The sequence below is a fragment of the Lipophrys pholis genome (assembly GCF_963383615.2).
Source record: "Lipophrys pholis genome assembly, chromosome: 3".
Classification (NCBI taxonomy): domain Eukaryota; kingdom Metazoa; phylum Chordata; class Actinopteri; order Blenniiformes; family Blenniidae; genus Lipophrys; species Lipophrys pholis.
Genome location: NC_137627.1, coordinates 23,454,351 through 23,481,392, shown reverse-complemented (window position 1 = coordinate 23,481,392; position 27,042 = coordinate 23,454,351). Strand labels below are relative to the sequence as shown.

Genomic DNA, 27,042 nt, shown 5'->3' with positions numbered 1-27,042 from the left:
TGTGATTCAATTACACAAGAGCAGGACAGACTTTAAATGCACTTTTGAATGTGCACTTTAACAGTCATCAGACATTGAATCTGTAATTGTATGTCTTTTGCATGACATTGTGATTTCAATATTTGCAACCTTGCCCTACATTAGTTCCTGTTCTGATCAAGGTGAAAACATTGGTCAACGCCTAAATGTGACTAATTTGACCACAGAGCCATTATAACTTTGCGTGCATTCATACATGAATGTGTGCGAATGTGTGTGCTTCTCCACGGCATTCCCTGCTGCAGCTCCGAGCAGGCGACAGAAGGTGAAAGGTTTGGACTGCAGCTGTTGCCTCGTCTCCCTTCTCGAGTGCAGTGTACTGTTGGTTCTTGCCTTTTAGAAACTGAAGAGAGCACAGACGAACCCACCTGACCAATCAGAGGAGGGGAGCCCTCGACCGGCCAGCCAATAGCGAGAGACGTCTGGGTATAAAAGCTTAAGTCCATCACCTGGAAGAGCTGGGCAACCCCTACACTTGGTGGACAGGATCTGATCCCGGGATCTGTTACCTCTTTCTTTTCTCCTAAACAGGTAATAGAGACGAGCAACATGTTGTTTTAGGTAGACCTTTTGGAAATCCTCAGGGAAATATTGCTATATGGACAAAAAAAAAATTTCTCCCAGACCAAAATTTGTGAAAACCAATTTACGCTCATGAAGGCAACCAAAAGATTTCTTATCTTGGATTCCTGATGGTTTGCATGTTTTACTTTTTTTTAATCTTCTGACGTGGAGAACATATACTCTGCTGTTGGTACACATTGTTTCATGAAATCTTGCTTGAAAGACTTTCTGTTGGACGCTGGCAGCAGCGGCCTGCTGAAGCATGCAGCTTTGTAGGGTCACTCAAACATTTGTGACCGTCGATCAGCCAGTGCTGACGCCAGCAGGCCGGGCCAAGGTGTGTCTCTGAATAGTTCAGGAGGGCCCGATTTAGGAATGGAACTTGTGGAGCCGTCCGTGAGGCATGCACACTTTGACCTTTAAGTGTAGCAGGCGCCATCAATCTGCTGCACCTCCATGAAATGACTTTTAACCTCTGGTTGACGGAGACGGTCAGAGGCTGACGCAGACAGAAAGAGGGATATTCTGTGTATTCAAAGCCTAATCTAACTGATTCTGCAGCTACTGTTTTGTCATTTGTGTGGAAGTAATTGATCATTTTGCTCAGATTTTTGAGTTTGTGTTGGTGAAATTTTACTACAAAACTAATGTGTTCATTTTTTTTATCGAAGGAGTTCTTGTGGTACACTCTTAATTTAGATCATTTAAAGAAAACACGAGTGATTGTACATGCATTTTTGATAATCTGTATTTTTATGCAGTATTGGAATCAAATCGTCTAAAAAATCTGATAGTTCCTGATGCAACCGGTCGCCTGCAGCCTGTTGCATCATGCAGTTACTTTGAGTTAGACATGAAGCTGGACAGAGGGGGACAGGACAGGACAGACAGTCATTCATTAAAATGTTCTGGAAAGTCCCCCTGAAGCAGCTGCAGCAGGTGGGGTGGGGATAGGGGGTGGGGCAGAAAGAGGGGGGCGGGGGTTGGGGGGCAGCCATGCTATTAATACCAAGGGAGACAGGTGGATGGAGGGAGGTGGACGGCACAGCTGACAGAGAGAGGGAGGGGAAGAAGTGATTCAGACAGAATGAAAAGGTTTCTCCTTTATTCTAGAAGATTGATCGACCAGGCACTTGAAAAACTTGGAGAAGCGCCAGATAAGAAATGTGGTATTCGCTGCACGGTTGCACTTGGTTTCAATTTGATTTCTTATCTGAGTGCAGCAAACGGACGTGAAACTGTTTAGCCAGGAAAATGATTCATTCAGATTTTTCAGACTTCAATGATATGTCAAATTCTAAAAAATAAATGCTCTTGTCTTGCTCTTAGTTGGAGTAAGAACCGCAGCCATGGCAAAGAACTGCCACAACGACTACAAAATGAAGTTCAGCTTGGACGATGAGTTCCCTGATCTGTCCCTGCACAACAACCACATGGCCAAGGTGCCGAGCTCTGCTCTCACATTGAGACGCCACCTCACTGGCTGCGATTGAAAGATGGATGATCACTGACTTATGCTGTGTGCAGGTGCTGACCAAGGACATCTATGGCAAGCTGAGAGGAAAGTCCACCCCCAGTGGCTTCACCGTGGATGACGTCATCCAGACTGGTGTTGACAACCCCGGTAAGAAGGAGACAGTCGTCGGCGTACAAACACACACACACACAGTTTGAGGAAGCATGAAACAAGTAAAAGATGGCGACCCGTAAGGTGAAGTCTTCACCTTCAACTTAGAGGATGTGATTTGGATCCCAGTTTCACAAAGTTGAGTTTCAGGGCATAAGCCACGTTGACGGAGAAAGGTGCAATGACTTGTGTGTTCAAACTACTGAACCACCACATGACCTTCTTCACACGTGAAAAAAATCGAAAGAAATGTAATTAACAAACAAAATTCAAAAGTGATTCATCCCCTTGTATGCTCATATAATCATCAGCACGTTGGTAGTTTCTCTCAGGTGTTGTTTTTTGTTCTTGTCGTTAGTGGAAATTTGTTTCTATTAAGAAGCGTTAACCTGCAGATTATAGAGCATCTTCCTCCTGTTAACTGATGTAACTTCAACTGAAACTAGTGAGAGAAAAAGTAGAAAGTTTTCATGACAATAATACTCAAAAGAAATGGGACTTTTTCAGAAATCCTTAGGTTTTAGGAGTCAATAGTTCCTCGTTCAATTCAGGGACAAAAGATCGTGACATTCAATCTGGCACAGATACTGCATACCAAACAAAAGAAATGACACTCCACCCGCTCACCTTTTCAACCCCTCAACCTCTCATTTCTCAGGACACCCCTTCATCATGACCGTCGGCTGCGTTGCTGGTGATGAGGAGTCCTACGAGGTCTTCAAGGAGCTGCTGGACCCCATCATCTCCGACCGTCACGGTGGATACAAGCCCACCGACAAGCACAAGACCGACTTGAACTTCGAGAACCTGAAGGTGAAGAGACAAACAACGCACTTTTTCTTTGCACCTAAATGGGAAAGATCCTAATGTTTGTATTAAAAACAAACATTAAGGCTTATACATAACAGCTACTTTAGTTATACTTATATGAAAACAGGTGAATTATTCAAGAAAGATAAGTATTATGTATTTTTTGTTGAAAAAGTGATGACATATGGTTTATGGTCCATAATATACTGAAAGGTGTTCCTAATATTTTGACGTCTCAAGTTAAAGGGGTGAGGTTTATTGTTACTACAGCCTCAATATTAAATATGTAGGTAACTTTGAGACATTTAGAAATGTCATAAACACCATAGAAGGTATCATAACACAGATTTAGCCCAGTAAAGCCTGAAACCCAGTTCAGATTAAACAAATTATGTTTATACAGAGAAGCATGGAAGAGATTTATTTTGTTGTTGTTTCTGCATCAGCACACGAACAAGGTGTTATGTTGCATCCATTTTTGTTCTCCATCAGGGTGGTGATGACCTGGACCCCAACTACGTGCTGTCCAGCCGTGTCCGTACCGGCCGCAGCATCAAGGGATTCACCCTGCCCCCCCACAACAGCCGTGGAGAGCGCAGAGGCATTGAGAAGCTCTCAATTGAGGGTGAGTGCCGAAGCAAAGAGACAGACGCTCGTCTGTTTGGCTTCAGCAGGTTGAGAGTCTGACTCCTTTCACTGTGACTCCACAGCCTTGGCCGGTCTGGATGGTGACTTGAAGGGAAAGTACTACCCCCTGAACGGCATGTCCGACGCCGAGCAGGAGCAGCTGATTGCTGATCACTTCCTGTTTGACAAGCCCGTCTCTCCCCTGCTGACCTGCGCCGGCATGGCCCGTGACTGGCCCGACGGCAGAGGCATCTGGTGAGAGGAGCAGACAGAGAAACCTCTGATCACTGACTTTAAAGGTCCCATATTAGACCGTTTTTACAACAGTCAGGCGTCAGAGGTCCAACAAAATCATATTCATAGTGTATTTCCCCAAATCCGGCCTTTTGTCCTGAATTTCACTCTAAAAGTCCCTCTATTGAGCTCCACTGAGAACAGGCTGTTTATGTGTCTGTACCTTTAAATACTAATGAGCTGTGTTTTCCCACATTATATTGGACCTTTAAAGGTGAGATCAGTGTAATCAATAATGAAAGGCCTGGTTTGAGTGTCTTAATCAACATCAAACAAACTGTGTCCTATCAGAAAATAGCCCAAACCATCACCACGAGTCTCTGATCATTGCTATGTTTAAACATCCGTTAAAGTGTGTGCTGATGCTGCAGCTGCACCACTCTGCCCTTCACGCCTCACAAAGCCACCTCTGTGCAGCTCAGTGGTTCAAGAAATTCACATAAACATTGATTATTTAAAGCTGATCTGTACATTTCCCACTGAGATTGATGATTTACCGTAACGCTGCCCTGTGAAGCTTTTCTGTTGTGAGTCACACGCAGCTGAGGTGTGTGATTCTTCTGCTTCTGCAGGCACAACGACAACAAGACCTTCCTGGTCTGGGTGAACGAGGAGGATCACCTCCGTGTCATCTCCATGCAGAAGGGAGGCAACATGAAGGAGGTCTTCAAACGCTTCTGCACTGGCCTGAAGAAGGTAACACGGCAATATTTATAAGAAAATGACACGTCATAAAACTGACCTAAAATGTTATTTCACATAATAATTCAATAGTTTTTCGTTTAAACATTCTCTATTTGGCTCCTCTTGTCCATTATTGCCAACTACTGCTCTACAAGACAAGCTATTATTTCCAAAACATACACAAAGCATTACTCACTTCCAAACTTTATTGAGCCTATATTTGAAAACAACAATAGATGCTGTCATTTGAGATAGTTGTTTTGTTTTTTTGTGATTTGTTCAAACATGGTTTTTTTTTCTTCATATTTTTAAGGTAAATGATCAGTCAGGAATTACAATACTTTAAAGAATGACATATTTTTCAATATTTAGCTATTGTTCTTGTATTGTAGTTTAAAAGAAAACACAAGGAGATGCATAAGTTAAATGGATTAAACCAAGAATCTCAGTAGATAGAAAACTGTGGGTCAGTAAAAGCTTCCTGAACACGGTAACTGTTGCGTTAACACAGGATGAAACAGATTAAGATGTATTAGGATCACCAAATATCACTGACTGGAGTCCTCTCTCCTCTGGTCAGATTGAGGAGATCTTCAAGAAGCACAACCACGGCTTCATGTGGAACGAGCATCTGGGCTACATCCTGACCTGCCCCTCCAACCTGGGAACCGGCCTGCGCGGCGGCGTGCACGTCAAGCTGCCCAAGCTCAGCACACACGCCAAGTTCGAGGAGATCCTGACCAGACTGCGTCTGCAGAAACGTGGCACAGGTACGGACTCAGGAAATTAAGCTGGAGCCTGAGGAAAATAAATCTCTGGGATATGTTTCTTTACATATTAAAGGTCCCATATTATACAGTTTTTCAACAATTTCACATCGGTGTATTTCCCTAAATTCAGCCTTGGTCCTGAATTTCAGTCTAAAAGTCCCACTAGTGATTCTACTGAGAACAAACTGTGTCTGTGTCTGTCCACGCCGACTCCAGGCCCATCTCAAGGAGAAGAGCTTGCCGGTGTGTCAGATCAAGTGGTTTTCCTGTTAACTGGTGACCCTTTAGTGTCCCTTGTTGCTGCTAATAACAGTTGTTAAAAACCCGACAGAAATCCGTAGCCGTCCTGACGAACGCTGATCCACAGTGTTTAAAGGGACGTTTTCAAAGGTCGCACCTTTTGTGAGTCTTAATTTAATATATGCCATTACTCGCAGCAACAATAGACGGTAAAGGAAGTTACTTAGTTTGGTCGTATGCGTTTTTACAGTTACTAACAAGTAGCTAATGCTAGCTGCTGCTAACTGTAACGGTAACATGTCTTTTTATATCATACTGAATTTATTCAGTATATCAGTAATCTTTGTAAGTTTTTATCTCCCTGTGGGAGGGTCAAAGTGAGTATCACTGCCAGAGGGAGGGGTTATTTCCCTGCATTACATCATGAAGGGAAAAATCTCTGAACCGCCTGTTTGAGCACACATTCAATAAAAAGTGGAGCAAGTGAGGGAGGCGACACATTTTCTTCACTTCTGGAGCCTCATACAGGGACAAAGATAATTGTTAGGAAAAACAGTAGAGACTGAACTTTTCATCATATGGGTCCTTTAACTCGTGGTTTGTGGTGGTAAAACGTGCGCCTGAACCGAGACGTGCACTCCTCTGACCTCCTGCATGTGCTCCCCCTGCAGGCGGTGTGGACACAGCCTCCGTGGGTGGCGTGTTTGACATCTCCAACGCCGACCGTCTGGGCTCCTCCGAGGTGGACCAGGTCCAACTGGTGGTTGATGGAGTCAAGCTGATGGTGGAGATGGAGAAGAAACTGGAGAAGGGAGAGTCCATCGATGGCATGATCCCCGCTCAGAAGTAAAGTGGACAGACAACCTGCTAACGAGTGACTGTCTGTGTTTATTTTTTTTATTTTATAAAAAAATGAACCGGTATCCATCTGTCCATCTTCTATCCGGCTTGTCCTGTTGGGGGTCAGTGGGAGATGGATGGATGGATGGATGGATGGATGGATGAACAGGTAGCCTGGATGTAAAGGTATTTTACTGGTTTCGGCCAACCGGCTACTTTCCGCTCACTTCTTTCCGCCAAAAGACACTCCACTTTTCTTTCTTACTTCTGTTGACCTGTTATCTGCTTTCCAACTCTCTGTAACTCCCCCACCCCAACTCTTCTCGGTAACATCCTGGGATCAACCCATACGTAGTCTGGTCGTGGCTACGTATGTGCACCAAAATTAAGAAAAGAATTTTGGTTGTAAAATATATCTGGACTATTAAACAGTGCCCCATATAACAATCAAAGGCTTCTGTTCATGTTTTCTTTATGCTAGTTAACAACATGGTAACTTCCACATTTCTTACAACCCAAAAGCCACAACGTGAAGACGGTCACAGTATCGGAGTTCATACGTGTTAAACACATGTACTACGTACTATATTAACAGCATAAAGTTGTTGGACAGTTGAAGTTAAGTTCAACTTTTAACAGACTGAAATCTTTGATTTGGAAGCATTTTCATGCTACAAATAAACTGACCAAATTGATAAATTTTTCTTCAACAAATTATTCAACAACAGATGAATTATATAGATGATCATAAATCTGTACATCCTTGTTCCAACCTTTTTTGTGAGGCTTGGTGAGTTTAAGGTTAAAATTATGTTAAAATTGTGCAGTAGGTTGAAGATGTGACATGAAATCCAGGCAGATGATTATAAAGCGTACTGACAATCATCCACCTTCTTTACCAACACGTTATAAAAATTGGAGCATAATAACTCCGAATCGCACATTTTTGGACAAAACAAGCCTCAAAATTCAAAAAGAACGTACAGGAAGCTAAAGTAGTACAGTAGTTTCTGCCTTTCACACCTTTCAAAGAAAACTGATGTGAATTCACAGCAGTAATCAGAAATAAGTGGACCTGAAATAGGACAGAGGTTGAAAGTCTTTATTTCTGTGTCACACATTATTTTCTAGGAGACATGCAGGATTGCAGGTCGATCATCTCGGTAATTTCAGCCCATAAGTTAAGTGTTTTATTGATCACAGCGACGGCTTCAAACACACTATACAACAGAAGTGTAGCCTTAAAGCGCAGCCTACGGCCGCTTCTAGAGGTCAACCTCGGGAGGAGGGGGACGCCCGGGTTGTACAGAATTCATGAAAAGAAAAGGCAAAACTAGCCCTAAATCACAGCTTCACATTATCAGACAGTGGTGGACACGTGCTGCGGCTGAAACCTCCCACGAAACGGATAAATCCCCAAGATCACTGCTGTCACTTTTCCCTATTTTAGTAGATGCTTTGACAATATATCAGCTCGGCTTTGCAGAGTTAAAAAGCAAAGAAATTCAGTTCGGAGGCGTTGCTGCAGCACTTGTTGGACTCTATTTGTTAAGTTTTTCTTTACTCGTTTTCTTTTGCAACAGGCAGCAAAGTTTTTAACTGAGGAAAGATTAAGATGATTTCCCATCAACAACCACTGTCTCGTTTTCAAAGTGTTGGAATTACAGGAGTCTGGTTAGTTAACAGTCATAAACCTCTCACAGCAGTATTTTGAATCTGATTGGTCAACAGTCATATACCTCTAAGCAGTGCTGCAGCCGGATTGGACGACAGATAGGAGGGGGCGGGGCTGCATCGACAGTGTGCAAAAAAAGTGTAGCAGAGGTTAAAGCACAATAAACAAATGTAATACTGGGGGGGGAAATAAAAGAGTATATTGAAATCGCAAGACTGGAGTTCAGCTGAAATTTGGTATTTCAACTGATCAAAAACTCAATTTGTACCTAAATACGACACGTGTGGCGTCACAAACGGCACATTTACCTGTGAACATGAAGTCTCCTCTGCTTGTCCTTACCACAAAAAAGTCATTTCCCCAAGTCAATACAGATAATTCAGGGGTTCTCAAAGTGTGTTAAGAGTTAATTTGTGGTTAAACAATAGATTTTTCCGACGGATTTGACATTAATACTTTGTAATCATACATGTTAGGTATTCAAATAGATTCTGCGAATAGTGCTACACTTATAGTTTGACACTAAAGCTTATTTTTTAGTAATAAAAGTTCATGTTTTAACATAAACTTTTGTTTTATGCTCCACATATTCATTCTTTTAAATATTTTTTTCTGGAAAAAATACAGCAAATGTGGCAAACATTGTGCAACTTTTATTTATAGAAAGCGTACTTTGAGTGCCAAATTGTGACTGACATGGATATATATGAAGATTTTAATTAAACTTTAAATTCAATACATTAATTAGAGGCTAAATCAGGTTAAAATACAGTCCAAATTACTTTTTTACTCCAAGAACGTATGAAACAATTTGTAGGGCTGTAAATGTGTGTAAGGGTTGCATGTGGTCTGCAGACCTCCTCGTGTCGATGGCTTTGCTAGGAAAAGGCGTCTCCCTGAACGCCAGATTTCACCCCACACTTTGAGAACCACTGATGTAACTGAGGCAAACAAGGCTTTCTAATTTATCTGAGAGGGCAACAATTCCTTCAAGACAACATGAAAAATAAGAACAATGCCAAAAAAGTGAGAAAACTTGTAAGGAAAAAAAAAAAAACGTGCTGCCAGTACAGCATGAAGACAAACTGGATGCAAAAGCAAAGAAAAAGTGCTCAATTTCATAAAAAAAAAAAACAACAACAAAAAAAACCCCAACAAAAAACTAATAAAAGAGCCCTGCTAGTAATAAATCAGCACATATTCAAGTTTGTCTCTTGGTGTTGTTGCTGTATTGCACTTCACTGGAGGAGAGCGTCGCTCCCTCAACAAGTCAGAGCGACAGTAATGGTGCCAGGTGAGAAATTATGAAATTATTCTAATGGAAATGCCTGAAGATCACGTTTAAAGAAAGTAGTGCCTCCACACAGAAACACGTCAGCGTAGTTCAACGAAAGAGAATTGAAAATGATTATATTGAATATTAAATCACTTTTTCAACCTTCAGTCCAGTTTTTATGATTAACAGTAATCCTTTCCCCGTCGAAAAAAAAAAAAATATAAAAATCTAAAGTCAATTTTTTGTTGTGTTTAAAGCTCCAGGAGCAGGAAGGAACCACTTAGATTATGTCCAACTAGTAAACTTGACACAGCCAACAGGAAAATTTCTGAATATATTCAATTGGTTGTTTGGTTTGATTGCCTTTTTTTATTTTTTTCAATTTTGAGTCTTATTTTCATTCTATCATGATTTCACTGAACAATGTGCATCTCAAAAAATCTGAATATCATTTAAAAGTCAATCAACTGATAAACTTAAAACTTTCAAGTTTTTTTTTTTATAAATTTGATGTGATAATTACATCCATTGCTTAAAAGAAAGGAACAGCTTCTCATTTAAAGAAATACTCTCAGTATTTGAGAAAAAATATGTTTGATTTCAATGATAAATCAGTTAAAATTATTATTAATGAAACAAAATGGCTTGAAATGTTCAAGTAAAATATTTGAGAAAATTCAGTAAAATCATGAGGTTTCTTGTTGATTGTATTCTAATTTTTTGAGATGCAGCTGTAAAGTAATTTCCCTAGAATTCTTCAAAGTTCAGGGATGTTTTTTGGCGCAATCGGCAATAATTGTTCAGTCAAATATTCATGAAATAAATCAGTCACATTGCCTCCAGACACAAACTAAACTGGAGGATTGTGAGTTTTTAATGTTCATTCCAAATATTCCACAAAGAAAACTTTTTCTGTATGTTAATGTAAGAAAATATAGATTTTTAAAAAAATTTAATTGGGTTTTTCCAATTTGTTTCCGTATTTGTTAAAATGAAATAAATTGTGAATATTTGGGAAGTTTTGTATCAAACTGCGGTAAATTTCTCTCAGACCAAACCAGATTTGGTAAAAAAAAAAAAAAAAAAAGCTTTCAAAAATAAAACCGATACATCGGGTCAAACATGATATGTGCTGAAGACATTCATTTCAATTTTAGTGGATTAAAATGTGCATTTGTTGAATGACACGGTGGCTTCATGATGACTGATTTTCATTGATTTGTTTTGACAGAAATAAACTAAACCTGCTGAATGTGGTTGTTCAATGTGGCACTGGGACAAAGAAGGGAGCATCTGAAGCCTCCTGATTTGTGAGAACACTCATGATTCCTGCCGGGAGAAAAATAAAACATTTACCGACTGTAAGAGGACCTTCCATTAAAAACTATCATAATAACAAAATTCAGCTAATCAGGAGGGTAGAGATTCTGCTAGTCTATTTAAATTTTTTTTTCAACCAAAATCTGACTAAAACCTGCAGGTTCTCTTCTGTCATTCCGTCACATCACATCTCTGCATTTCTGCATGTCTCCCTCGAGGTCGGAGGTCAAACCGGACTCACTTTTAAATACGTGACTTCTGCCGTCAAGTGTCTGCACGTTTCCAAAAGGGTCAAAGAGAGCAAATTTCATAGTAAATAAAAGGAAAAAAAAAAAAAGAAAACCTTTCTTTAAATAGCAGCTCTTCAAAAAGGAATGATGACAAATATGATACAACAGGAACAACAATGTCAACAACAACAATGACGGAGTTTCTCACCGTCATCAAATGTGAAGTAATGAAAAACAAAATGTCTGCGTGCGTGTGTGTGTGTGTGTGTGTGTGTGTGTGTGTGTGTGTGTGTGTGTGTGTGTGTGTGTGTGAGTGTGAGAGATGGAGGTGGAGACGTGAGCGAAGCAGAGGTCAGAGGTCACTGACAGCTCCAAGGTCAAAGGTCATCGTAAGCTGTGCACCCGTTTGTCTGGCTGTGAATGGCGGCACGAGGAGGAGAGGGTCTCTGTCGGAGGTGAGGCATGGCTCACCACACAGGAGGAGGAGGAGGGATGAAGAGGCGGAGGCGCCGTCTCTTCAGCCGTCCTCCCCCTCCCCCTGCCCACCGTCGCTCTGCCCCACCCCCGCTCGCCCTCAGAGCTCCAGCTCTTTGGACACTTTGGTGGCGATGTCTCTGAAGGCCAGCGGCGCCCCCCACAGGCGCTTGAACCGGACGCCACTGCTCTGGCCCAGCCCGCTGGGCAGCTGGCAGACCTCGGCCTCGAAGGCCACGCGGGCGCCGGCCGCTCCGTGCGTGCAGGACAGGAGGAAAGGCCCCGCCAGGTGGACCTGGCAGCCGCAGCCCTGCGCCGCCTCGCGCAGCGCGAGCACCACCTCGGCCGGGTCGCGGGGGCTGCGCACCCTCACATCCCAGCCGCATCGGGGGGTCCGGGGCTCGGCCGCTTTCTGATGCCCAGATAGATGGCGACTGCAGGTGGGAGGGGGAGGGGGGGCGATGCAACATGGTGAAGGCGTGTGGAAGAGTTTAAGATTTGAAAAGCAGCAGAGGAGAAGACAAGGAGAGTAAAGAAGGAAAATCATGAGTGAATAATTGAGTGTGAATGTATGGGAGGAGAGGAGGAGAGAAAAAGACAATTAATATCACATATTATTGCATTTTACAACCAAACACTAAACAATGTTTTTTTTGTGTGTATTATCGTTGACCGTGCATTGAAATGTCTATCTATCAAATAAGTTATTATGAGATGTGTGAAGTTTTCTAGGATCTGAGTGACGGACTCACACGCTGCTCTTTGTCGCCCCCTGCTGCTTGAGTATTTTCACTCCTCTCATAATGAATAAAGCTTCTTTACATAAATGTAGTTTAAAGTCTGAGTAAGTTTTGTTTGTACCAAAGCTCTGCAACATGTAGCTCTTTAGCTGCTCTGTGACGCTTTCACTAAATTATTCATGAATAAACATAAACCTGAAATGATGAGAATTATGAAAAGGAAAACAAAATGAACCCGCAAACCAAATTGGTTAAAATCACTAAGAAGTCAAAATTCTTTACAAAGAATTACTGAAAAAGAAAAGTGAAACCTCTAAAATTAGGTTCAAAAACAGCTGAAAATGAAATGTTGACCATCATAACTTCAATGTTGCAGCATAAAACATCAAAACTGTACTTTACAAGCTTTTGTCACATTTTAATGGTCCAATGTGTTTTGCTTTTCAGTTAAACTCAATTTGGTGGAAAGACACCAAAATGTCTCTCTGGATCACTGATACAGACAAATGTATAAATACGTATAAGACAAGTAAGTAGATCTATTTAAAAAGGTCGTCATTTTTTAAACATATATATGAAACGACTGCGGTTGTCGCTTTTTGAACCTTCGATGTCGGCTCTTCCTATCATTGTGAAGCAGAATTCACCAAACGTTGGATTGTTTACCCACGAATAGGGAGCGTGAGCTGGTTTAGACCGTCGTGAGGCAGGTTAGTTTTAACCTACTGATGCGTTGTGGCAATAGTAATCCTATTGGTTGTAGTTTTTAATGCTATTTCATCAACTAAAGTAAATACCAATCTATCAATAAATAATGAGATATAAACAAAATGTATATATTGAACATCAGGATGATTCTTATCCTGCAAACACTGACAAACGTTCAAACAAAACAAACTTTACAGCAGTTAATTATTGTGATAATAAAACAGGATGACAGCGGAGAGGCGAGGAGTTACACTCAGTAAAAATATCGTATTAAAAAGTTATTGTTTTGATGAGCTGTTGTTCATTGTGGTCGACTTCTTGTGCATCTTTGCTGATTTTATCCAATAATGCAGATTCAAACAGACCAACACAACAAAGGGTACAACTACCATCAACAACTACCGTACGCATGTGACTTGTGGGATACCCAGTATAACGCCCAGGCTTCATTACTTCTACATTTTAAAAAAGCTTTCTGAACTGTGAGAGTGTGATTGATCATATTTCAATTAAATTTAGAAATCAGACTTTTATCAGCAAATAGATAGAAACAAACATGTGTTAGCGGTTGCTCAGAAAATGTAGAAATATCCCAAACGGTCAGTTTTAAAGGCTTTATGCGTCTCACTGGGGCTCATCATATTTCATAGTTAAAAAGACATATATCCTACCAAAACAAAGCACATCCTCAAAACATCATTTTCTAACACAAATATCTACACATTGACCTGCTGAGGAAGAATGGTGAATTAAAACGACAGAAAAACCCTGGAATGTATCTCCCGTCTTCGTGTCGTCACACATGACTTCTACGTTTGGGGATCAGCTAGCACAGACACCACCAGTCACCACAGCGTGTTCACTAACGCTAGCCTGCTGTTACCTGCTGGTTTTAACCACAGACTGAGCTGGAGCAGCCGAGGCTAAGAGGGAGGACACCAGACTTTCAGTCACACAGTGGAAGAACGTCAACGTGAACGACCAGAAATCATCAAACAAATCCATCAATTATGGCGTCCCCCAGGGTTCTATTGTAGGGCCACTCATACTGTATACTATTGCCCTTTTCAATTCTTTATTTGTGCTACATAAGGGATTATTTGCCGATGACAGACTTGTGTTTTGTCCCACAAATATTTCTTGACAGTCGATTCTGTCCCAACACACAATTAGTAGTTTACAGATATGCCTCTAAATATTTTATATTTTTTGATTTCTAAATTTCCTCACATCACATTTTTTTTGTCTACATTCTCATTGTCGACATTTCTATTTGTATATATATATATAGAAATAGAAATTTTCCTATTTAGTTTTACATGATCTATTTAGTTCGATTATTATGAAGTATTTCATTCATTTAGATTTTGTATCAACTCGTATTTGTGATTATTAATAACCTATTCGTATTATTGTTTATCATTGAAGTTGTGACAGAACAAAATAGAAAAGACTAAAAATTCCCCAAATTAATGACTCATATTTGATTATATTTTTTATGTTTCCCATAGCTAAATGTATTAAATATAATTATTGAAATGTTGTATTCAATGCCATTATTGAATTATTTTACTTGTATTTAAAACTATTTTATTTTATTGTTTTCAAAATTGTTTTTGCTTACTGTACATTCTCTTGTATTCTTCATCTTGCTCCTACCAAGTCTCCATTGTTTTTCAGTTATTACTTTTGTCAACGAAAATTGGACGACCAACGGAGGTTTGTAAGTATGTATGTATTTTCCCAACTTTTTTCAAAACTACTCACCTGAATTGCATGAAAATTTCAGGGATGATTTGTCATCATCCAAGGACAAAATGATTAGATTAAGGGACATTAAGGGCAAACAGTTTTCAAAAAAATCCCCAAAAACTGCGAAAAAAAAGTCACATTTACCTCCTTTCATCTTATCACTACATTTCCTTTGAAATGTTTTCGTAATAACAGTACTAATACATCTCCCAGAAAGCCTTGCAGCATTTCTGTAGCTTGGTAGCTGAGCCGCTTCCATATCGACAAGTCAGGTTTCACAAATCGATGTAGCTCCCTGAGCTACCGAGTTAGCATTGATATAAGCTAATGGCTAACATGCTAGTGATGCAAACTCGGTTCTACAAACATATTGGAAGGTCTGTGCTCTATCGGGTGACTTTCTACTTTTATGTAATTTTTCAATTTTTAGGTTCAATTCGTATTTTCAGATTAATTTCAGCTGGAACATTTTGTACTTTTTATTTCATTATGCAGTTATTTTTTATTATTTCATAGATTTTCAATTTCTTTTCAAAATATTTTGTTCACATCTTTGCATTCAGGCGCCACTGCAGCCAAGATAAATTCACATAAGTTGAAACTATTAATCGATTTATCAATGAGTTCAATGAATACAGTTTCAGGAAGGCTTCTTTTAAATGACCCGAGATGTTCCTAAAGGGGTCAATATGAAAACAACTTCATTAAATTAACCTACTGTCACATTGTTTTTTTTACACAACCCTGAATGTTTGCATGCCACAGTGCTCCAGAATAAATACGTCATAACTACATTTTAAGTGATACATCTACTTCAGTTTTAATTCTTAGTAAAACAATAAGTCTGCCAGTATAGTGAAACATGACGAGTGTCTCTCAAAGGCCTCTGCCCATTAACTGGAGCACAGAAAAAACATTGTGAAGAAGAAATGAAGTTTTCTCACCTTGTGACCGGAGATCTGCTGATTCTCTCAGGTTCGTCTGTGACCCTCAAGAAGAAGACAAACGTATTTGTTAGGAATCAATCGGCCTGTTTCTCCCTCCCTCACCTACTACTTTTCTCCCCCTCCCTCCCTCTTCCCTCCCTCCCCACCTGATATCAACCAATCAAAACACAGGACGATCGTCTGAACCACTGATGGACCGGCAAGGCCACGCCGACGAACTACGAATGGATGCGACACACCGAGATGTGGACGTCGTCAGGATGCACACAGACACACACATCTGATGATGAGACGCACAAATCTGTCCGTTTCAAGGAGAAATCTGCAGATCTGAAGGGGAAACGCCACTTCTACCTCTAACAAACAAGGGCGGGTCCAGAAAACTGGGGAACTGCAGTTCAGTTTGTCTATCTTGGATAAATTAAAAAGATAAAACTTATGACCTCAAATTTAAAACTATTCTTCTCAAACCTCATTTATAATATTCGTTACTTTTTATCGACAACTATTGAATATCTATGTTCAAAACTCATTTCTCACAGAAATAAAAGTATAGACAATTGATTAAAAAAAAGTTTTTTAAATGAAATAAACGAATATCGATTCAAAGTGTGGCTGCACTCAGTAGATTACATGCTGTAAATTGCACTTGGGTATGTGCAAAAAAAAAAATTCTGGCATAAAATACTCCTGAAAATAAACATTATCAAAATACTCCTTAATTACAGCAATGCAAGTATTTGTAAATTATTACATTTACACATGATTAATGCATTTTTAAAGATGATTGCTCATTTTGAAAATATTAAGTTAGTCAGAATAGCATTGAAAACAGCTAAAATGCAAAAAAATATATCAACAAATACTGTATAAATAGTACTCGAAATACAGATGACAAATTGAGATATGTTTCTACTTAGCTTTGATTATCTCTATAAAATGAAGAATATTAAATGCTATCACAAAATATTTGGTTGTATTCACTTCATATCGTGAGTCTAGTGAGTAATAATTGTGTTGTTGTCTTTTGCAGGGCATTAAGATATTAAATTGTTGGTCTTTAGACATTTTTATTGCAAAATAACTGCTTCAGGGTTTTTTTTTTTTCAATTATCATTTGAAATGGATTTTATTGTGTATTGATTGGCCTAAAACAGCATCTTTAAATCTCAATCATGAAATAAACTTAATTAACCTTCTGTAATATGGGGTTAAAATGGTCACGCTGCAAAGTATTTTAATAAGTTTAAAGAGCTTGAAATCACTTTGACTGTCAAATATCTTTTCTTCTAAATCCAGAAGGAGCACGCCTCTTAATGAAGCTTACCTCTTCAGCCACTAGGGGCCGCTGCTGCATTTCCCTTTCAAGAGTCATGGTTTTACTAAACTGCAGGAGGTTCTATATAATCTTATAGATGTGTTATATTATTATAGATGCTGAAAATCCTCTTCAAAAACATTTTTATGCTTAAATTAAAATCTGCTGCAGTGAAGAACTAACTGAATACCTGAACTGTGTGTTGCATTTGAACGCGTCACGTCCCTTTAGAATACAGTGCCAGTCCAGCTAATCCTCTCAGATAATCAGCAGGAAACACCTCGGGGTTCAGGAATAACCAACCAGCAGATGGAGGGGATTCCTCCCAGATTAAAAACTGTAACCCTGACTGCTGCCACTATTACTTTTTTTTAAAAAACAGCCGGAGAAATGCTTATTTTCATCATAATGAGACGTTATTACGCGTCACATGTGCATATAAAAGTACATTATTAAAAGAGTAAGAGCAGAGTCAACTTTGTTACTTGAAAGTAAAAAGTCTAAAGTGTCTTTTCACTCGGCTCGTCTCTGAACTACTTCAGTGACAATCGTGAGAACTTTCACCACCTCTGCAGACCGAACACATATTCCGTGTGTTAGTGGCCGACAGGAGGAGGAAGAGGAGGACGAGGACGAGAAGCAACAGTGCAGCAGAACAATCTGCCTGCATCTTAAAGGAGAGCTGTGTTAAGATCCCAGTGTGAGAGAAGGATAAATCTGGGTTACATAACTAATCCTGATTTAAAGCGGCACTGATGCTGGGTCACTCAGTCAGGATGACAGCGAGCGGTTTCTAACGAGCATCTGCTCCTCCTGCAAAGGGCTCAGACATGTGCAGTGCACTTTTAATGCCACTGGTTCAAACCTCATGTCGAACCTTTTCACCTTCACCTGCAAGTTCATGGGAAATGCTTGAAAATACATAATATCCAGTTGAATGCCAATCACTCCCATATCTGTTGGACTTGGCCTAAAATTAATCTGTTGTGGGGAAAAATCTGGGCGACCGTGAAACAGATCTTAGGCTACGACATCCCCCTCTATCTGGGTGGAAGAAAAAAAACAATAGTTTTGCAGTTTTATCATGAGTTTCAACAAAGGTTGAGATTTGGGTTGTTTTTTATTGAGGTGGGTGGGTTTTATGTCGTGTTTGGGCTGGATGCAGTGAGTCTGATCTGCCAACCCTGGAGAACACTCGGCTTTCCGGTACGATGCTCTAATGTTTACAGTGGATTTTCTGCAGACTCTGCGGCTGCAGCAGGACGTTTCAGAATAATTAGTGTGTTTTTATAGTTACTAGTAAGTAGCTAAAGCTAGCTGCTGCTAACTGGACAGTTAACTGTTACGGTTTTCCATCTTATCCTGAATTTATTCACTATATCAGTAATCTGTGTAAGTTTTTATCTATCTGTGGGGGGGTCAAAGTGAGTATCCACTACCAGAGGGAGGGGTTATTTCCCTGCATGATGTCATGAAGGGAAAACCTCTGAATCGCCTGTTTGAGCACACATTCACTAAAAAGTTGAACAAGTGAGGGAGATGACAGACATTATTTAATTCCTGCACACAGATTACTGTTAGGAAACCATTGGGAAGTGTATTGTGCATAATGTGGGACCTTTCAATCTATTTCTAATGGCAAAAAAATATTGTAAATAGTATTACTGTAATGACCCCCCCCCCCCCCCCGTGTCGACCTGATGCTGGCGGCTGTGATTCAGTGTAAATAACCAACATTAACAATGATTGAATAGTGTTTCTTAAAGGTAGAGACTAATCGTCGTCGTCCCCCCGGCAACTTTTCCTGTCTGCCACCTCTGATTACCCAGTCGAGCTGCAGGACGGCTCACTTCTTAACAGCATGAACAAACATATGGTGTTGATTACATGACTCAGTAAAGTCTACGCGCGCACGCACGTGCACACGCACATGAACACAGATCTCTACTAACATCACAGAAATCTTCAAACCCCCGTAGAAAAAACTACGTTGACCCTTTTATTTGCTCCACTATTCAATGTGCGTTTTCCTGGAAGCAGGAAGTAATGATGCTTCTCCACCTACAGCCTCTCAGTGAGAGCTACAGCGTGAAGCCCAGGCAGACGGACCGACGGACAAGCAGACAGACACACAGGCAGACAGCTGCTGGTCAGAGTTTTACAAACATGCTGGAAGTCCAGTTAAAGCTGCTCCACAGCAAGAAACCTTCAATCTAAACTAAGTTTCCACACATCTGTGGGAGACTGAGCCGTCTCCTCAATGTTTCTCATAAAATGTCAATTAATGACGTGTTTAATCTGTACAAGCATGGAGAACCTGAGGCGTGATGAAGAAGCATCACAGCAGTCGACTCTAAAGGAATCAGCTGTGTTTTTGTCTGCGTGCTGTCAGATGACAGAAGACTATTTCACCGCAGAGTTCCTGCAGGATTACGCTGAGCACACAACCTTTTAAGGACACTTCAATATTGGTTTCATCAGTTTAAGCTGCACAAACAAAAGGAACCACAATCAATCCAATCAGATATTTTTCCTGCACTCCACAGCAGCTTGTAGCAATATCACTTGAGGAAACAAAAACATTAATATCTGAACCAACATATTTATTATTTCTATATCATTTTGCCATAATGAGAATCCTGACTGATGTAACCACATGAAAGTGTTTGAAACAGATTACACAATTGTAACTATTGAACAATCATCAAATAATCAGATTATTAGGTAAAAATTTTTTTAATTATCTTTAAAATATTGTACTTAATTTTACTAGAACAAAAAAGTGATTTTCACTAGTTACCAGACTGAAGATTAGTAACCAATTTTAGTTACTTAATACGGAGTATTGCAGTTAATTTAGTTTATGCAGATAAAGGGGAAATACTTACTGCATTCTGTTTTCATATTATCAGTGTGTCCTGTCCTAATAATGTGTACATAACTTCATTTTGAGAGTGTAGATGTGATACATAAGATTTTATCTCCCTGTGGGAGGATCAAAGTGAGTATCCACGATCAGAGGGAGTGGTTATTTCCCTGTATGTTGTCATGAAAGGAAAATCTCTGAATTGTCTGTATGCGCACACATCCACTTAAAAATGCAGCAAGAGAAATCGATGACGGATTTTCTTCACTTCTGGGGCATCATACAAGCTATAGGGTCGCATATTACTGTTAGAAAACCACTAGAGAGTCAGCTTTGCATAATAGGGGACCTTTAAAAGAAGCTGCATGAGTAAAAACCTTGAAGAAATGCCATTGTTACTTGTAGTGTTTTTGTATGAAATGAGCTATATAAACCTTAACGCAGGCATTTTTCACCCAACTCAACCCTGCAAGCTGGATTCAGTCTTTAAACCTTTGAATAAATTCCTTCCTGCAGAGCAGCTTTGCCCTCATCAAGTCTGTGTGATGGAACTCGGACCTGCAGCAGACAGTGAATGAGGGGTGGGGGGTGGGGCATCACGGTGGGGGGGCAGCAGGCAAGCAGACAGTCAGTCAGTCAGACAGACAGACAGACAGAAGCAGCCAGAAAACATGGGAAAGGAAGACTTACTAACTGTTTTTGTCCCCTGTGGGAGGGTGCAGCCCGACATGGACTTGTTTGAGCTCTGACGTTTAGAAGGGTCAAGAGTGACCCTAGGAGGAGAGAGAGAGAGAAAGGAAGAAGAGAAGGAGGTGAAGAGAGCATGACAGGAATGGAGGGAAAAAAACAAACAAACCAAAGAGTCAGAGAGACATTTGATGAGAGACGAGTGAGTGAACCGGTGGGGGGGGGGGGGGGGGGGGGGGGGGAGAGTGACCGAGAAGCACAGGTAGGAGAACAGAGTAAAACAGCATGTAGAGTAGTTCAGGAGGAAGAACAGAAGATTGGCAGGTGACTGGCAAGAAAAAGCCAAAGTTGTTAAAGAATCAAACAAACAAACAGATAAAGCAACAACAAGCAGCTGAGAAGAACCATCCAAGACCAACAGGAATCCTCCTGAGCAGCAGACCTGGGGCCGACAGCTTCTCTTCGCACAGATACATGGACACAGCGTGACTCTAGGCTACAAATTACGTTAGGCTGGAATCAATTCAAGAATTGGGCTGAATATCCAATAAGACAAGGCTCATATCTGGAAAAATGTATCACACACCTTTCGCTTTCCATGAAGACATCACTAAGACTTCAAGATATCAAGGAAAACAAGCAGCGAAGCCGTTGAGTATTGCGAAGAAATGATTTGCTCTAAATACAGTGTAGCGTCCAACTACGCACTGCTCTAGGAACCGAGCTCGCTGTGTGCCGCCACACGCTCAGTTATACTCTGATCATGTGTAGCATGTAGCATCGCTAGTGTGTGAGCCCCGAAACTCTTTAGCATGTAGCATGTAGCACGACTCTAGGTTACGTGCAGCACCTGATTGGACAAACGCGTTGCGGGGGTCGTCTGCTCCTGTACATCAAACCAAACCAACAAGGTGGCTCGGACTCAAACTTTCTCTATTATTACTAAAACATTTCAGCAAAAAATAAGGGTTAGGGTAAATAAGCTGTGCAGTTGCTGAATCGGTCCTCATGTTGGTTCCACTACTGCTAGTTTAGACTTTTGATGAAAGTTTCCTGACGCATCAGACCTTCGTTACCCGCTCCTTATTTGCATAAAGTTGTCTGTGTCCGACTTTATGCAAATGAGCTGAGGGGAGCTCCGGGGCGACGCAACACAGCTACACTACAGAGTCTGTATCACTGATCAAATCTTTTTTATGCCATTTGCGTCCTACAGATCGAGGTTGTCAAACACCTCTTCTGTGCGAGTTGTTGGACCCAGGTCTGATGGTGAGGAGGAGACCTTCTGACGCCTGTAAAGCTCAGTCATTAGAGGAGGAAGGCTGGTAGGTTAGTACTGGTTAAGGAGGAAACGGTGAGAGGCCGCACTGTTAGCCCAATGATCTCAAACATTTGTTAAAATTGAGCTGCACTTTTCCCGCTGCAAGCCGGTCGGCACGCAGAGACAATCAGCCGCCACGTCACTGGAACTGTTTCGCCATAAAAATCAAACATGAACTTCGTTATCTCTCCAGTTTTATGTTAAGTTGTAAATCCCAACAGGAGAAATACTTCTTTAAAAGTACAGCATGTCATTAGTTTTCTTTAGAAATGAGCAAATTTAAGAAAACAACTATCCTGAAGTCTTTCCACCGATATCAACGTATGTGAGGGCTACAGTTAGAAAAATGGCAGATTAATCAGAAAATACACCACAAGCCGCCAAAACTCACTGCTGCCACCTAATGGACAGCAGTGGAATTACTTGATTGCCCACACTGTACCTTTAAGCTTAAGCTAAAGCTAAAGCGAGCTCGTCTCTCTCCTCCTGCGCTCCCGGCTTCTCCCCTTACCTGCGAGTCAGCTTGGAGGTGATTTTGCTCAGCAGGTTGGAGGTGGCTCGGGTGCGGGCGTGGGGCAGCGGGACGGCGTCGTGGGACGGCGTCGGGGACGCTGGGGGCGCGTGAGACGGGGGCCTGCGGTCCCTGATCTGCCCCCCGTGGAAAGTGCTCCGCACCGTGGATCCCCGGGAGAGGCGGGAGGAGGGCGTGGAGGAGGAGGAGGAGATTCCAGAGGCGCCGGCAATGCTGTGGGTGGAGGGGGAGGCCGGGGGGAGACGGTGGGATAAGGAGCTGGAGAAGAGGGAGAGAAGACAGGGGGGTTAAGACCATTTCATAAAACTGAATTAAAACAGTCAAGTTGTTTTATGACCGAGTCACTTTTTCAGTCTCGTAGTCACTCAGAATAAACGTTGCACTTGTTCTAAAAATGAAGTATTGCCACCAGGTTCAAGGACCCACTCCTGTATTCATTTATTTATTTTTTTTTTAAAATAAGCTTTAAACAGAAACATAAGCTACATTCACGGTGGTTATGAGAGAAATTACAGTTAATATTCAGGTCTTTAGAAAACTAGTAACAGGAAATAAAAAGTACCTCTTTCTTTCTCCTTTAGTGTTTAAATAATACATTTTGTGAGAGTGGTTAATGTAGGCCACTGTGGCTTCATAGTCATTTTGTTTGATATTTGCAGTTTATTTTCAATAGAAATGATGAATTGAGATATTATATTACAATGATTATTTTATTACTTTTTATTTTTATAATGAAGTCAATAAATAAACTAAACTACTTTGTTGGAATTTCTTCCGTTTTAGCCTTTTCCAACTTTTTTTTGTCGATGCAATTTTGGCCAGTTTGGCTGCTCTACCGTTTTTCAGCTATTTTGGCCAGAGGAGAAGAGTCCTTTAAAAAAAACAAACAAAAAAAAACAAACCTGTACAATGTACAAATAAAATGAAGGTAATAACTTTTTTAACCGTTACATTTTCTGACAGCTTCAGGGAGCCATTACAGCGGAGCTCAAGAGCCACATGTGGCTGCAGAGCTGCAGGTTACAGACCCCTGGTCTAGTGACTGATTCAATCATGAGGGTTCAGCTAGTGGGACAAAGAAGCTTGATAATCTGGATGTAAACAAGCATAAGCACAACTAAAATAAACTCTCAACATGCAGACAGTAGTTACAACATGTAAACAATGTAACATTTCATTCAGAACAGTATTTAACTACTATCCACCTATAAAAGCTTGAACCCCCCCGCAGGTTCCTGCTGCTCAGTTACCATGATATTTATTTTATTGATGAATTTTGGATCGTTGTTTCAGTTTTTTTATCTTGTCGACTTGCAGAACTTACAGAAGTTTGCGATTTTCTTTTGGGAGTTTCAAAGAAGCTTTGGTGTGGACAAAAATACAATGTGATCATCTTCTGAGCCACTGCTTGTCTCTTCACCTCACACTTTGTTATACCTACAACACAGACACACACACACGCATACACCTCTCGGCCCCTGACTCTGCGGATGGCTGGTGGCCTGAGGCTGCTTTTCATAACGCTCTAGAAAACACCCACACAGGGTTCAAGTGGGGCAGAACCATTAGGCGGGTTAAGTTGAAGCGCAGCCGCTGCAGAGCAAAATCATTTAATGTCAATGTGAAGTGGCGGGGGGGGGGGGGGGGGGGGGGGGTGCACCGAGCGAGAGGAGAAGAGCAGAAGGAGGAAGGGGTGGAAAGGTTTGAGAGTGGACAGGATGAAGGGAGGCCGACGCTGCGAATCTGAACAAATAGAAATGAGGAAAACATGCCGAATGATCTCGCTTTATATTTATGTTTGTCTTTTACCAAAACAGTGTGTGTACATTGACCTTTCTTGTATTTTAACTTTGTGCCTAGCTTAGACGTTATCTGAAGTTACACCACTGATGTTAATGCATCTTGAAAGAAAGGAATTTATTAACTAATGATAGCAACAAAACAGCTGAGATAAACTACCAACATTCAGGCAGATTTTAGGAAATGCGCTAGCTGCTATTTAATGCTTGCTAAGCGCCAGTAAACAGGAGTTTCATGGAATGGTAACAGAGCTTCTCTTATCTGGAGATTGAAGTTCTCAAATATAAAAGGATCTGATAGAAAAATGTTGCTGCCTGAAGCTGATTTTAAAACAGATACAAATAGTGTTTTTGAGGTTTTCTCATCATCCACTGCTTGTATCTTACAGTTACCTGTGTGTGTGTGTGTGTGTGTGTGTGTGTGTGTGTGTGTGTGTGTGTGTGTGTGTGTGTGTGTGTGTGTGTGTGTGTGTGTGTGTGTGTGTGTGTGTGTGAATAAAGTGACACACAGGTTGTCGTGCGGAGTGCATTCTGCCTCTCCTGTGTACTACCACCACTGTATCATCCATCTTTGATGACAACGTGCAACTCCCTGTGTGTACGTGTGTCAACGCACGTGTTTGCCCCATCAACCACTCTAGCATGGCATCGCATTGACAAGGCCTCTGAGGCAAGTGGAGGGTGGCACAACTCCACTTTACCCTGCTGCCGCTCGTTCCTGTTCACCTCGTCTGTCCCCCCCCCCCCCCCCCGTCCCTCTGTGTCCCTCATCCTGTCATCTTTCAAACCTTCGCACTGCTGCATTGTTCTGCATTTCACCTCGATAATGAACTAAACTAAAGAACTAAAGTTAGTCATGGTGTTCCACAGGGTTCAGTGTTAGGACCCATACATTTCACTCAGTACATGCTTATTAAGGTAACATTAATGAGGGTGGCACTGACTCTTAGTGGATGAAACTCAGCTTAATTTCCCTGTTATTCAATTTCCAAAGCGTGTCTTATGAAATGAAAAGTTGTCCTATTCACTTTGACAGGGTTATTGTTTTTTTTTTTTTACTTTAAATCAAAAATACAAAGAAAATAACCAGAAGGGGATTGAACCACTGAAAGGAAGAACCTGCACACTCCAAACAAAAAGCAGGTTGAAACCAGGTAACAGCAATACTATTAAGGTCTGTTCCTTTATTTGCAATACTGTAGATTTTAACATCCCCTTTAATCTAATGTGTATATTTAGTCTTTTTCTTTTCCTTCTTGGATTTCACAAATTTTATGATGAGTGAACAATTTCAATCAATCTCAACTTCACTCATTGCTCGACATAATGAGTTCTTTATATCCAACAAGATATGCTTTATAATGGAGGTGCTAATGACAATTTATAAAGATTATTACCACACTGAAGAGATTAAATGAATGAATGAATACATAAATAAATAAATAAATCTTTCTAAAGGGGCAGCGTGACGAAAAGAGAAAGTGACCAAAGAGGAAAAGTGAGTGGGAAATAGAGTGTGACAAGGACAGATTGAGGGGAGACGGAGCCTGTCGAGACAAGCAGACAAACCATCTGTCATAACAACAGACAGCTCACACTGTGCACACAAACACACACTCGTGCACAGTTTAAGCTCCCTAATCTCTCTCGAAGAGACACAATGTGTATGAGACAAACACTCTCTAAGCTCAGTGCAAGAGAGCACAAGCTGTACCAGTCGGACCGGTGCTGTTACAGTAACATCTCATGAAGCTTCTTCACTCAGAACAAAAGCATGTCTCTTACAGGAGGTCGTATCATTTATGCCCTTTTATCCACCATGACAACACTTATTTTCTATTTAGGAACCTGAATACTTCTCCCCATACATCTGAAGAAGTCCATTACCCACAAACACTCAGAAACCTGATAAATATAAATATATAAAATAAGGTGGTATTTAAAACAGTTATAACCAATACAGCTGTACCAGATGGACGAATTTACTCAAAGCTGTTTGAATTGGCAGCCAAACATTAGACAGTGCATTGATTTTAGGGAGAAATCTTTTCAAAGCAAATTTATGAAGCTTGACTGACCCAAGTTGAGTTTCCTAAAAGGTTCTCCCACTTCTATAAATGCATTTTAGTCATCTATTTTTTTTTTAAATATTTGTTTTATACAAAGATCACAGCTTAGAAACCATAAACAGGTGACCTGTGTACAATCACACCCACATACCTATAATCCAACCAATCACAACAACAAAAACATTTTTGGGAACTGAGAACCTGAAGTACCCGGAAAAAAACTAAATCACAGGGAGAACAAGTAAACGCCACACAGGCCCACAATCAACCCTGCATGCTACTACTCCACCATGACACAACGAGGAAGAGACTATAAAGTGAAAAGTATGGCTACTAACAATGAACCCTGTGGAACACCACAACAGATGATGAATATCATTTTAAACCGGCAAAGAAAAGAAACTCGACTCCCACTATATTTCAGTTCTATTAAAATGTATTAAACAGTCATGTCAGAGGCCACCACTGGAAATTATTCTGCTCCGTTATGCAGGATATGAAGAATTAAACAATACAAGATCCACCTCAGTAAGGAAACCAAGCTACACACGTTTATAACTTATCGACAAAACTGCAGAAAGGAAAATGTTTGCACTTGGTCCAATCTCACTATGTGTGTACTTGCCTCATGGGATTATGTTGTATAATTGTATACACTGTCGTAAAGGTGAACACACACACACGCACACACCAGCGCAGCTCACCTGTTTTCTTTGCCGTTTTGCAGCAGCGACTGTCGGTCCGTGCTGGATCGGTCCGTGCACACGTAGGTGTTCCTTCGAGTCATGGCACTAGCAGGGATGTTATTCTAGAAAATATAATTAAAAAAAGAG

At 40.8% G+C, this 27,042-nt stretch overlaps 2 protein-coding genes across 3 annotated transcripts in view; one reads left to right on the top strand and one right to left on the bottom strand.

Moving 5' to 3' along the window:
• Positions 1–241: 241 nt before the first annotated feature.
• Positions 242–6,947, top strand: ckmb (creatine kinase, muscle b; the record flags this gene model as incomplete). 2 transcript variants are annotated; one of them, XM_080459050.1, is made up of 9 exons in its annotated part: positions 242–570; positions 1,933–2,045; positions 2,131–2,227; positions 2,889–3,043; positions 3,533–3,665; positions 3,751–3,922; positions 4,534–4,657; positions 5,226–5,415; positions 6,327–6,947. In XM_080459050.1, the coding sequence occupies 8 exons, from the start codon at positions 1,953–1,955 to the stop codon at positions 6,503–6,505; spliced, it is 1,143 nt and encodes a 380-aa protein (XP_080315176.1). In that variant the 3' UTR covers positions 6,506–6,947. The 2 variants fall into 2 exon arrangements, with proteins under 2 accessions (XP_080315176.1, XP_080315177.1); XM_080459051.1 differs by lacking the exon at positions 242–570 and adding an exon at positions 1,691–1,772.
• A 4,623-nt stretch (positions 6,948–11,570) lies between these two features.
• The window catches only part of mark4b (MAP/microtubule affinity-regulating kinase 4b), a gene marked incomplete at its 3' end in the record, with an annotated part of 64,775 nt that continues 49,303 nt past the window's right edge, over positions 11,571–27,042 (bottom strand). The window contains exons 14-17 of the mRNA XM_080459046.1: positions 26,914–27,017; positions 22,321–22,599; positions 15,615–15,659; positions 11,571–11,904 (exon numbers count right to left, since the gene is read on the bottom strand). Of these exons, the coding sequence (XP_080315172.1) occupies positions 11,571–11,904; positions 15,615–15,659; positions 22,321–22,599; positions 26,914–27,017 (762 nt within the window). The remainder of the gene's footprint in view (positions 11,905–15,614; positions 15,660–22,320; positions 22,600–26,913; positions 27,018–27,042) is intronic.